Raw genomic sequence first — 14,106 nt, 5'->3', positions numbered from 1 at the left:
TCCCTTATTCTTTCATTCCAAAGAAAATCTTCTGTTAAAGGTTTTTTTTCTCTCAGTACCTGTGGGTGTCGTCTCATCCTGATTTCTAATGAAATCATGCGATAAGAATCTTTGCTATCTCTTATCAGTTGGATGGTTCCAGTATTCCTCCTATAATTGACATTTCATTTTCACTCTTAGGTGTGATATTGCCTTATCTCATTCCAGACTTTCTTCCCAGTGACAGACCTTGATCAGATGGGCCAGTGGCCCAAGGTGTGGCAAATGGAGTTTAATTTAGATAAATATGAGGTGTTGCATTTTGTTAAGACAAATCAGGGCAGGATTCAAACACTTAATGGTAGGCTCTTGGGGATTGTTGCTGAACAAAGAGACCTTGGGGTGCAGGTTCTTAGTTCGCAAGTAGACAGGGTGGAGTCACACATAGACAGAGTATTGAAGAAGGTATTTGGTGTGCTTGCCTTTATTGGTCAGTGCATTGAGTAAAGCAGTTGGGATATTATTTGCAGCTGTACAAGATATTGGTTAGGCTATTTTTGGAATACTGTGTTCAATTCTGGTCTCTCCGCTATGGCAAAGATGTTGTTAAACTTGTAAGAGTTCAGAAAAGGTTTACAAAGATGTTGCCAGGGTTGGAGGGTTTGAGCAATAGAGAGAAGCTGAATAGGCTCGGGCTATTTTCTCAGGAGTGTCAGAGGCTGAGGGATGACCTTACAGACGTTTACAAAACCATAAGCAGCATGGATAGGGTGAACCTATTCATAGGGTTTCCCCAGGGTAGGGGAGTCCAAAACTAGAGGGCATAAGATTAAGATGAGAGGAGAAGGATTTAAAAGGGATCTCAAGAGCAATTTTTTCATGCAGAAGGTGTTGCATGTATGGAATGAGTTGGCAGAGGAAGTGATGGAGCTGGTACAAATTATAGCATTTAAAAGGTATCTGGATGGCTATATGAATAGGAAGGGTTTAGAGGGATATGGGCCAAATGGGACTAGATTAATTTAAGATGTCTGGTCAGCTGGTTCAGACCACAGAGTCTGTTTCCGTGCTGTATGACTCTGTGATAAAGTTTATTAAGTTAATAAATCATATATTTGTGCTGTCTCCATGCTCCCTTCTAGGGTACATCTTGATTTTAAAGTGGACCTTTCCTGTCTTTCTTCCTAATGGCATCTTTAATAGTTAGCTCTTACATGATTCTCTATTGTTAAATATATTTCTTTAATTTTTAAATCAACTACCTAATTAATTTGTATTCAACCTAATTAGCGATCCTTATTTCTCAGTCAGACCTGTATTACCAGCCTGATGCTGTTGTAATGGCAACGCCATCTATTTGGTGTCATTTAAACAGACCCAAACTGCATGAGTTACTCGGTTTATGAATTCAGTAAATATTGATTCACAGTTTTGAGATGGGTCAAGATTACCATGATTTAGAGATGGAACCTATTGCATTCTTGAGTGATATATTTTTGAATAGGCTGGTAATGTCAAAGAAAAATTCCATTTGCAGATACATTCTATTTTGTGCAAAATCTGCAGGCAGTCAATCCGTGTAGTATTCTGTAAATTCCACTTTGGAAATAGAACCAGTCTGACTCAAGTTCAGGATACAGACAGACTCTAACCTCACACATTTAAGGCATTGTCTGAGCTGAGAAGTTACCTGTTGTTATAAAACCTTAAGTTATCTTGAGAATGTAACTTAAAAGAAGTTCTGGGATTTACATATTAAAGAACCAAAACAAGCAAACCCATTCTAAAAGATGAAAGACCTAACAATCTAGGTTTGTTCAATATATTGTTTCAGCTCCGTGAGACTGTAACCTTTTGCTGTGAATTCTGTGTCTTATGGCCCTGCTCCGCAACCATCTGATGAAGAAGCAGCGCTCTGAAAGCGAGTGCTTCCAAATGAACCTTTCAGGCTATAACCTGGTGTTGTGTGATTTTTAACATTGTCTACCCCAGTCCAACACCAGCTCCTCCAAATAATGTCAAAGAAGTACATGAGCACTGCATTTCCACTGATATAAAAGCCCTGTAAGGTCTTCACAATTGTGAAGGAGTTCTTTATCACAAAAGTGAAAAAAAAATGCTCAGAATTGGCTATAGTAATTTGCTCAACCATTTGGCAGGACCACTACTTATAGAATGTTGTTGTCAAGCCAAAAAGACATTCTGCACCTCCCACAAATGAGTAAAGTGGTATATGACTTTCAGTGCCGGTGCAGTGCAAGGCTAGTAAGCCAGAAGTCCCAAAGATTGGTAGATTGTATCAAACAGTGTATCCCGTCTGCTATTGCAACAAGTGTTGTACTGATTACACCCAAACAATCCTCACTTGCACAAACTGAGAGCATAATGTCCAGCATTAGAAGTAATATTGCAATTGGACATTTGCAAAATTATTCTGAGTGTGCAAAGGATTATACCAACAAACAATTTAGGATAATCAATCAATCATTTATGTATTCAGGAAGCCAGGTATATTAAGACACAGGGCTCTATTCGTTGCAGACAGAAGGAACATATGCAAGCGCTGCACTTGTTTCACCCGAACAAACTAGGTGATAGCCATTCTTTAGTTCATTACTCAGAACATTGTCATGATCAATTGGAATCAACCCACCTGACTAAAAATTTAAACAAAGCTTGAAAGTTTATTACTACATCATTATTTGGTGCATCCTCCATGACAGTGCCTTTACCAATCAGTGTCCAGTTGCCAAGCAACCAGCATTGACCTCTCATGCAATATTTATGTTTCTTCCCCTTTGCTTTCATATTCTTGTGGATTGTCCTGATGAGTACCGGGCAAAAGGTTTCAACAAACTGTTGTTCTTCAGCATTTGAATGACCAAATTAATATTTATGTACATACCATTTGTTAAAGTGACAGGGTGGGAGAGGTATGGCAGCCTCTTTGTTGGAGAAATTCCTAGCTTTGTCAAAGAAAATTGAGGGGATTGTTGACCGTGTTACATTAATGAGCATTGCCAATATTGTGCACAAGTACTGTGACTCCCCATCTCTGTTCCATATGATTTTGATTTTGTTTGGAGTATTGTCAAATCACTGTTTAACTCAGCTTGCCTAGTGAACCCATTCGATCAAGGCTGATCTGTACCTGAATTCCATTTATCTACCTTTTCTCCATTCCTTTGATACCCTAACCTAATGTCAGTCGCAAACTCCTTCAGCGCTCTTGGAGTAGGGTGTTCCAAATTTCTACTGCACTGTGGGTGATACAATGTCAGATCAACACCAGTCTGCTTGATCTCTTTCTCGAGTGCTAAGCAGGGAGGCAGTGGCCAAGTGGTATTATCACTAGCATACTAATCCAGCGATGCAGGAAATGTTCTGGGAACCCAGGTTCAAATCCTGCCATGGCAGATGGTGGAACTTGAATTCAATGAAAAACAAATCTGAAATTAAGAGTCTAATGATGACCATGTCAGCGGAAAAAAAAAACACCTGGTTCACTAATGTCCTTCAAGGAAGGAAACTGCCATCCTTACCTGGTCTGGCCTCCATGTGACTCCAAACCCATAGCAAAGTGGTTGACTCTTAACAAATGGGGATGGGTATTAAATGCTATGAATTAATTAAAAGAAGGATTGTTAACCGTTAAAGCTGAACCCAGATTGATAAAGGAATCCATTTAAGCAGATACTTCAGTACATTGATGATCTCTGAGCTTTAAGTTGGTAAGAGTCCCTTGCTGGATGTGCTTCCCTGCCTGGCTGATTTTCCTTCATTCCTCAATGCACGGAAACAAAGGGCAAGGAAAGTCAATCCTTGAAATATCCTCATTTGCTCTGGAGTTGGAGATTAGAAAATAGCTGCTTTTGGAAGTTGCTAGCTCGTAAATCCTAAATCAGAACACCAGATAACGTGAACAAGTCGAGTGAAGTGAAATTGAGTAGAGAGCTTTCATTGCTCCATCTCATGATCTGGAAGGTATTGTAGTGGAACTGATGAGTCACCCAACTCGCCCCTTAATTGTCCAACTAATTTCTGAATGAAGTGGTGAAGATGGAAGTGATCCTATGCAGGGTGGTTTTTGACAATTCAAGTGTCTTCCTGTAATGTCTTAGCAGCCACAAGTCATTAATCTTCATGCATAAGCCTGGGGAGCATTGACAAAGCGTTTAATCAGCAGCATCAAAGTCCAGCTTGCTTCTGACCTCAGTGGATTTGCCCATGGATTTGTTATCCACCCAGCCATGCCAGATTGACAACTGGCTGTATTGACCCTGACTGATCTTAGGAGCTTCTAGAGCTCAGCAACGACTGTGTTCGCATTGCTGCAGCAAGTCTGAGCTCTAAAGAATCAATGCTGGTCACTTCATTGATCGATATTGGAAAGAAGCCAGAAAGACTTGACTAGATTAGATTCCCTACACTATGGAAACAGGCCCTTCGGCTCAACAAGTCCACACTGACCGTCTGCAGAGCAACCCACCCCCTAGATTTACCCCTGACTAATGCACCTAACATTATGGGCAATTTAGCATGGCCAATTCACCTGACCCGCACATCCTTTGGACTGTGGGAGGAAGCCAGAGCAATGCAGATACAGACAGAATGTGCAAACCCCACACAGACAGTTGCCCGATGCAGGAATCGAACCCAGCTCCCTGGCGCTGTGAGGCAGCAGTGCTCCCCACTGAGCCACCATGCCTCCCCACTTGTGGTGGAGGTTTTAGGAACTGACATGAGGGAGGAGATAATCACCTTGCAGGGATTCCTGGCGCGTGTCATTTACCACATGGAGAATCAGCTGCTTTCTCATTATGAACTACTTCAAAATGCAGACGAACAGCGTAGGAAGATGTTTACTTGTTCATTCTGTCTCAGGATAATGATTACTTCATCCCCTGAAGACCTTAGTGTCACAGTTACCAAGTGCCCAATGTATCAATGAAAGTTTAATGTATGATTTCTGACAGGACAAGATCCAGGGCTTTATGATGTTAGTAGGTTGTATTCTTTTGTTCTCTCGACAATGACTACCTGGGTCTTGAGCGAATAAGACAAACTGGAACAATGCGAACCACATTTTCCCTTGAACTGTTCTGCAGTGAGCTGTGTCTGCAATTCCTGCCCACAGGGATAAAGGCTGGGGCCTTAGATATTTGGCCTAACCAGGGAGAGAAGACCGTTTAATCCCGGATATCTGAGCCCTTAATTTCAAGCACCAAAACAGAAATGGCTAGAGATACTCAGCGGGTCTGGCAGCATCTGTGGAGAAAAAGCAGAGTTAACATTTCAGGTCCAGTGACCCCTCTTCAGAAGGAGGGTCTGTTCTGAAGAAGGGTCACTGGACCTGAACCGCTAACTCTGCTTTAACTCTCCACAGATGTTGCCAGACCCGCTGACGTTTTCCAACAATTTCTGATTTTGTTTCTGATTTTCAGCATCTGCAGTTCTGTGTTTCTTTTCTTCTTAATTTCAAGAATGTGCCAACAGTTTAGTACACAATTCTTCAAGGGTTATCTGCTGATATTTGATACTTTTGATTTCAGAATTATGAATCAATCAGTTTCCCGAGAAATCTGTCCGGAATTTCCGGAAGGGTTTTGCTGGAGTGCATACTGGTCTGTGAGGAAGATCAGGGATCTGCTTAACAATGTCCTTGTCTCCAACCTGGCATTTGACCGTGCGATCTTGGGGAGTTGGGCCGCTGCATACATGTGGTCTGACTCTCAATGATCTGGATTTTGCTTTCAATTCTCCAACGTCAAAACGCTTCTTCATGTTGCCTGTCATGCTCAGTCCAAGTCATGCCAGGGCAATGTCCCTCATTCAAACTATATCAGTGCCAGCAACTCTGGCTGGGCATATTCTTAAAGGCTTTTTTACGTGACCTCCTGCTTCCCATCTGCTTTTTGACCACCGCTTATCTAACATTGACTTCACACACTAATTGGTCATTAATCTGTTAACAGCGTAGTCAGGTCTTAAACTGCTGACCAAATAAATCCCTCCCTCATCCCCAAATTTTCTTCTAATTCACAAATGGAAGCGCTCGAAGAAAATTAAAAAATAAACAATTCTAATGTCCTAGATTTTGGTTTGCAACCTGGACAATCCCGAAGGGTAGGTGACCCGAAATACTCAACTTTAAGGATTTGCTTCCTTAAAGGACTTTAGGTGGTGTTTTGCAACAATCAGTGATGGCTCCATGCTCATTATTACTGAGTCATGTCAAATTTGATTTTTTAAATTCAGAGTTTACTAGCTGCCAGAGTTGAACCCTTGCCTCTGGAGCAGTAGGAGTTTTGGGAAGTGATGTTTCCACTGAAAGCAAATTCTGGAGTGAATTTCTGACCCCTTTGACCCCTGCTCCCTGCACTGTCACTTCCGCTTTAGAAAGAATGGACCTCCCAAATTTCGAATCTAATGTTGATCTTGCTTTCTGTGCAGCTATAACTTTGTATTCCTCAATCACCCTCTGATCTTTGTACAACATGCAAAGCAAACTTTTCACTGTCCCTAGGTACATGTGGCAAGAATGAATCAAATCAAATCCACCCTGTCGCTATGAATTTTGAAGAAACTATCATGTTAGAAGGTGCATCCTGAAAGACTTCTGATGGAGGTCTGTTGATACTCCTCCTATCTCACGGACTCTTCCTACATTTTTTCTGAAGATTGAGTGAAGCTAAAGTGACAGCGTAATCCTGGAGGGCTTAATGGACATTTGTCAACCTTGAATCTTCCAGAACTACAGAGCCCTCTTTTTTTGACTATTTAACTTGTTTGTTTTATTATTTCATGAGATGTGGTTTCCACTGATAGTGCCAGTGGTAAGTTGCTCATTCCGAATTGCCCTTGAACTGAGTGATTCCCTTAGAGAGCAGTTAAGAGTCAACCACATCACTGTAGGTCTGGAATCACATGTAGACCAGACCAGGTAAGGACAGCAGATTTCCTTCCCCACGGACATTAGATAGTGTTTTACAACAATTGATGATAAAGTTCCATAGTTGTTATTACTGAGTCATTTCAAATTTTATGTATTGAATTCTGCCATAGTAGAATTTGAAGCCTTGCCTCTCGAGCAGTAGGAGTATTGGGAAATGACGTTACAACTGTGCTACTGTTGATCGCAGTGTCAGCAGTCAGTTCACTGCAAACAGTCTCCCCTGGAACTGGGAGAAAGGGGCAAAAGTTACACTGAGTTCCCACTGAGCTCCCTCTTCTGAGTGAGAACCTGTGTGGGTATCTGAGGAGATGCAGAATCTGCCTTGACACTGGGTTGACTCCCCCTTTACAAGGAAGCCTGCGTTAATGGTTGACTGAGACTCCTTCTGCGGGCTTGCCCATGAAGCATTGAATGAGACACTGGGGGAGCTGCTTTACCCCTTCTGCAACTGGGCCCTTGTGGCAATACTCAGCCCCCATGGAGCAAACAGCATGGATCCAGTTAAGGAGATGTGAGACAGGAGAAATGAATAGAAGGGTTTACCAATAGTGTTGAATAAAGGTAGGTCAGAGAGGGTGAATAGGACACAAATATTTGCCTGAATTTGCTGAGTTAAAGTGTTTGATGTGTTAGTCATAGCATGACGGAAAGTGGCTCAGTGGTTAGCACTGCTGCCCCAAAGTGCCAGTGACCTAAGTTCAATTCCAGGAGACCATCGTATGCAGCTTCCATGCTGTCCCTATGTCTGCATGGTTACCTCTGGGTGCTCCGATTTCCTCCCGCAGTCCAAAGATGTGTGGGTTAGCCATGGGAAATGCAGGGTTACTGGGTAGAGCTGAGTGGGCTGCCCTGCGGAGGGTTGGTGTGGACTTGATGGGCCAAATGGCTTGCTTCCACAGTAGGGATTCCACAATTGAGGGAGGCAAAGGGAAACAATAAAGGTTTTATTTTAATGGGAAGTGAAGTTAACATTGAAGTGGAGACAGTTAGGACAGTATTTGCAGACAGGTGGGCCAAACAGATTGTAGGCTACATTTCGCGCAGCCTTCAGGAAAACCAGTTCCCAGTGCGGTACTTGACAAGTCCAACTCCAGTCCATGTCAGTCACTCCAACTGAACCAGAGGGGCTGGGGCCAGCTGGGTTGGAGAATCAATTCCCTAATTATTTTGATTTAGAATAAAATGAAGAAAAATGCTCCTTCCCGTGAATAAGTGTCACATCGTGACGGTGACAGCAAGTGTACTGTAACCAAAGCAGTCTGTTGCATTGTGAATCCATTTGACACTTCCGCTGTTTGGAGCCAGGCAGAGTTGGCACTCTCTCCCGAATAATTATGCGGCAGAAGTGGCATCAAATGGGCCATGTGCCACAATTTATCTTACAACAAAATAAATAGAAATTAAAAATTCCTGATCTGGTGGCAATCTGCATGCTTACAAACACACACACACACACACTTGCACACTCACTCGCACACATGCATACACATATACTCACTCATACATATACACACACAGACTCGCACACATGCATACACATACACGCACTTAAACATACACACACATTCGCACACAAGCATACATATACACATATTCACACATATATACACACACTTGCACACATGCACATGCATACCTATAAACACACTCACACACATGCATACATATACACACACATATACACTCACATTTGCACACTTATACACACACATACACATATACACACACATGCATACACACTTGCATGTACACACACACTCGCACAGACACACACTCGCACATGTACACACACATACATACAAACACACATACATGCATACACACTTGCACATATGCACACACTCGCGCAGACACATACTTGTACACACACACGTATTTACTTTTCAATGAGAAATGTTAAACAACTGTAATAAATATCTGTGTTTTTTACAAAGTGCTATGAATATCCCAAGCCTCTTAGGAGTATTGAAATGGAACTGGCCACTCCCAATCCAGCAAGCTCCCTTTGGATCAGCACAAACCTGCCTCTTGCCTGTGGGTTGCATTGGTGGCACAGTGGTTGGCATTGCCACCTCATAGTATCAGAGACTCAGGTTTGATTCTAGCCTCCTGACCGTGTGCATGCTCTCTCTGTGTCTGTGCAGGTTTCCTCCCACAGTCCAAAGATGTGTAGGGTAGATGAATTGGCCATGGGAAATACAGGGTTATGGAGATAAGACAGAGGACAGGGATTAGATGCTATGCCTTTCAAAGGATCAGTGCAGACTTGATGGGCTGAACTGCCTCTTTCCACACTGTAAGGATTCTGCGATTAACTCCATCGACACATAATGCTGACCTAACATTTGCTTTCTTAACCAAAATCTATCTCAATTTAAAATTCTTACTAATTATCCTCAGTCTAAACAGTGTTTAGTGGAAAAACATTCCAGATTTCCACCATCTTTCATGTGACGATGTGCTTCTTGCTATCAATCATGAATGACCTCACTCTGATTCATGTCGAAGAGTGTGGTGCTGGAAAAACACAGCAGGTCGGGCAGCATCTGAGGAGCAGGAGAGTCGACATTTTGAGCATAATCCCTTCATCAGAATCATTCCTTGGAACAGCACAGTGGCTCAGTGGTTAGCACTGCTGCCTCACAGCACCAGGGACCTGGGTTCGATTCCAGCCTCAGTTGACTATCTGTGTGGAGTTTGCACATTCTCTCCATATCTGCATGGGTTTCCTCCCACAATCTAAAGATGTGCAGGTTAGGTGAATTGTCCATGCTAAATTGCCCATAATGTTCAGGGATGTGTAGGATAGGTGCATTAGGCAGGGATGAATATAGGGAAGGGGAATGGGTCTGAGTGGGTTACTCTTCAGAGGGTTGTGTGGACTTGTTTCCAAGCTGCAGGGATTACTAAGAGCTTATGCGTGAAACGTTGACTCTCCTGCTCCTTGGATGCTGTCTGACCTGCTGTGCTTTTCCAGCACCACACTTTCGATTCTGATCTCCAGCATCTGCAGTCCTCACTCTCTCCTCATTCTGATTCATGTTGGGTCATATTTGGCCCGACAGTCATGGGATAGGCCTTCGACTGTAGATTGCTACTTTCACTAAGTAAATCGATAATCTGTGTCAGTTCCTGCCAATCAGAGAGAAAAAAAGAATGAACTGCAATGTCAAATAATTCTTTCCTTTTCTCCCCCATTTAGGTTCTCCTGCTCCATGCTCCATTCCCCAATTAAGAGTGCAGCCAGGTAACCTGCACCCAGACCTCTGTCAGTGTTACTCTTGTCTCAGTTAGGGAGGGAGGGGGAAATGCATGAGAGTGACCTGGGACATGAGGGGTTGGTTGGAGATCAATCACCCTACCACCATCTGTTTCTCACCTCTATGTATTGGGAATAGGAGCAGCGGGGGCCATTTGGCCCCTCAAGCCTGCTCTTCTACCCAGATACATCATCCAACCAGAAGCTCTCTGTCGTCTGAGGGAAGGACCATTAATACTTGGGTGTGGACCTACTGTTTGAACTGGAGCTGCATTTTGGCGTATGCGAAACAGATCAGACCCTTCTCCTTTGAGATGGTGAATCGACCAGGTGGAAAACTGAGGTGGCATCATGTCATTGTTAATCATCAATGCTGCCACATACCACCGCTACGTTGGTCACCTATCCATTCTAAAAGGGCCAAACATTGGAGCGAGTTGGTGTGGGGCCAATAGTCCTCAGAGTAAAACATCATACAGAACAGTCACAGGACCTTGTGCACACTGTCGGTCCCATTGAGGCATCGTCAATAATCTCGAATTCAGACATAATTGCCATCATTATTTTGACAATGTAGCCTTTCTATCAAGAGCCAAAATAAGGAATGAAAAGAACACACTTGGTCTCTGATGGCCACAGTTTTTTTTAAATTGAGACAAGATTTGGGATTTGGTGGAACAGTTGTTGAACCAAATGGTCTTGTCTCCACCGGTAGACTTCATTTCCGAGTAACAGGGCCTCTCAGACTTTGCTCTAACGTTCCACAAAATGTGCCAATATTTGTGGACATTTGCTGCCCTATGCTCCAGAAACCGTTTTATTTGAGCCAATTATTTACGTTGTTTGGAATAAATGGCAATGAATGAATAACAGTGAGACTGACTTCTTCTTTTGCAATCCCAACAGCGGCCTATCCAGCAGCTTATGCTCCCATTAGTCAGGCGTTTCCACAGCAACCTCCCATAATTCCTCAGCAGCAAAGAGAAGGTAAGACAGAAGGAGTCTCTGCCTAATTTTACTTCAATGTACTTGCCACTTCTGAAACAGCGTTGTTCAGAAAGACCTATGAAGGAAGATTCAATGTGTGTATTTTGTCAATGTTGGCGAAAGCGTATGGGAAATTTAAAAGTGACTGTGAGCATCTCATCTCGAAGGGAAACAGGTCTTGAATTATAATAGTGTACTGGGTTAAATCCTAACAGAAATGAAAGCTGTATTTTTTTTTACTGATATGGCCTCACTGTGGCAGTATTTGAGTGATTTTTTTTGGATTATGAATCCTTGTCTTTTTGTTGGAAAATCTACAAGATTATAGGTCAGATGGCATGACAAATCTCTTCTTTCTTGAAGTGACCATAACTCGTCTTTCATGAGTAATCCAGTCAGGCATTAGTCTTTTGGTTTTATCTTACAGCCATCCATCAGGTAAGCTTAAAAAGGAACCATGAGAGATTCTAAATGGGTTGTGTCCAACACAATTGCAAGTTGTCTGTATTATATTCATTGTTTATGAATGGCATTAACTATTTAATATCCACGTCTCTGTTTCTTTGTGAAAGTTGAACTTTTGGGGAAGGTGGAGGGGTGGCTGGAGTAGCAATCCAGAATTTCCAAATCTCTGTTGTGGGACCAAGGTTTCAAATGGCAGATGGTGAAATTGAAATTTAATTTAAAACAAATCTGTAATTAAATCACTTGCCTAATGACAACCATGTAACCACGTTGGAAATAAAAGCTCATATGATTCCCTGATATTCTTTAGTGAAGGAAATCTACCATCTTTACCTGGTCTGGCCTAAATGTGACTCCAGACACACAAATATAGTTGATTCTTAACTGCTGTTTAGGCTGTTAGAGATGGGCAATAAATTTAGCCCTAACCAGCAATGTTCATATCCCTTGAACAAATACAAAACTAAAATACAAAATGCATTGAAAAAAAATTTACTTTCTCCCATTTCTTTCATCTGCCTTGTCATAAAATCTTTCTTCAACCAATAATGTGGCTAGATACATAAGCTGTTCCCATGCCTTTCCCTCTATAAATTGGAGATGGCTAGCAACAGATTCAAGAACAGGTTCTTCCCCACTGTTATTCGACTTCTGAATCGGCCTCGCACATTTTCAACTTAATGTTGATCTTGCTTTTTGTGCACCTTCTTTTTTTGCTGTATTCCTCGCTCTGTTCAATCACCCTATGATCTCTGTGTCTTTGTATGTTCTCATCTGCCTATATTGATACAAAACAAAACTTCTCACTTTACTTCGCTACATGTTACAATAATAAATCAACTCAGAAACCACAAATCTCAGAGCCAGCATTCTTTAATTGAATCTCTTTCTGTGTAGTCTTGCAGAGATCAAGCACTCTCTGTGAATTGAGGAAGTTTGGGAATTTTCTTCTTCATTTAAAGACCTTTCCCTCCCAGCCAGATCTGTGACTCTAGAATTACAAATGTATGGCTTGAATCGAGACAGTTTTCTTCTGAGACTGAAACTGAGAACCTTATTGAATTCTCCACAATCTTTAGAGTAGAGGGACAGTCAGCAATCACAAGTTATAATTCCTGATGAAGGGCTTTTGCCTGAAATATAGATTTTCCTGCTCCTCAGATGCTGCCTGACCTGCTGTGCTTTTCCAGCACCACTCTAATCTCCAGCATCTGCAGTACCCACTTCTGACAAGTTATAATTGTGTCTACTACAAACTTACCCTGCCTTGCTGGAGACTAAAATTCCTCTTCCAAACTTAAATTCCTCTTCCAAACTTAAATTCCTCTCTTAATATCCAATTTACAAACACCCCTCTGTTGCTCTTCCAATGGTGTTAAGGAACTATTCACTAATGTGTATGGGCTCCCTTGACTGCCTGCAGGGATTGGAATGTATTCCAGCCTCTGTTGACATTTGTATCCTTGTCCTGAAACTCGCTTGACCACCTTGTCTCCAAATTTGGCAATGCTCCAAGCCTCAACTTCCCGATGATCAACTTGTGGCCTGATTTGTGTTCTCTTTTATTGAAATAAAATGCGTTTTTGTGAAAAGACACAAAATCACCTGCTTGCTGCTGACAATTGAATCCTGTCTTTCACCCCCTCTTCAGTCCTTAGGTTTATCCATTACTTGAGCCTGTCTCTTTCAAAAAGGCATAAGATATAAGATAGGAATTAGGTAATTCAGTTCATCGAGTCTTCTCAACCATTTAGTGAGATCATGGCTGATCTGATAAGCCTCTTTTCTCCATAACCCCTGATCCCCTCACTGATTAAAAATCTGTCTACCTCAGACTTGGAGAAACTGAATGACAGCCTTCTACGGTAAAGCAGGCAATCTGAGGGAAGAAATTCCTCCTCATTTTTGTGTGAAATGTGCAGCCTCTGCCTCTATTGCCCAGATCTTAAGCATTCCACAGATTCACTCCCGTCTGAGGGAAGAAATTCCTCCTCATCTCTGTGTGAAATGTGTAGCCTCTGCCTCTATTGGGTAAAAAGTGAGGTCTGCAGATGCTGGAGATCACAGTTGAAAATGTGTTGCTGGTTAAAGCACAGCAAGTTAGGCAGCATCCAAGGAATAGGAAATTCGACGTTTCGGGCATAAGCCCAGATCTGAAGACCATCAGACTGGAACCCCACCCTCTATTGTGTTAGCAAGACACATGTCCTTATTGTGCTCTTAATTCTTCACTGACGTTGGTGACTGTTGGCCCCTGTCATAACTTGTAACTTCAGGAGTTAAGGAGCCTTAAAGAATTAACCCATTGTTATCCCTCAGCAGTGTGAGGTTTAAAAAAACATAAGATTTCAATCTTACCATAGACAATGGAACATAAACGTGTAGGTCAAGAGTCCAGATACACAATTCACAAAATGCCTGTGTGTTATTATGGATACTAATGCTGCTACTGATGACCAGT

The 14,106-nt window shown here is 42.2% G+C and overlaps 1 protein-coding gene across 33 annotated transcripts in view; it reads left to right on the top strand.

Moving 5' to 3' along the window:
* The window catches only part of celf6 (CUGBP Elav-like family member 6), a 974,597-nt gene that overhangs the window by 941,457 nt on the left and 19,034 nt on the right, over positions 1-14,106 (top strand). For 23 of the 33 annotated variants that reach the window (XM_060853812.1, XM_060853804.1, XM_060853793.1 and 20 more), the window contains one exon: positions 11,100-11,180. The exons of 1 other annotated variant lie outside the window; for it this stretch is intronic. In XM_060853812.1, coding sequence (XP_060709795.1) covers positions 11,100-11,180 — 81 coding nt within the window. Of the gene's footprint in view, positions 1-10,683; positions 10,690-11,099; positions 11,181-14,106 lie in introns of all 33 variants that reach the window. 9 more of the 33 variants (XM_060853810.1, XM_060853799.1, XM_060853809.1 and 6 more) reach the window with 1 other exon arrangement.

The sequence above is a fragment of the Hemiscyllium ocellatum genome, chromosome 42, assembly GCF_020745735.1.
Source record: "Hemiscyllium ocellatum isolate sHemOce1 chromosome 42, sHemOce1.pat.X.cur, whole genome shotgun sequence".
NCBI classification, from domain to species: Eukaryota; Metazoa; Chordata; class Chondrichthyes; order Orectolobiformes; family Hemiscylliidae; genus Hemiscyllium; species Hemiscyllium ocellatum.
This window is presented reverse-complemented; position numbering and strand designations above follow the sequence as displayed.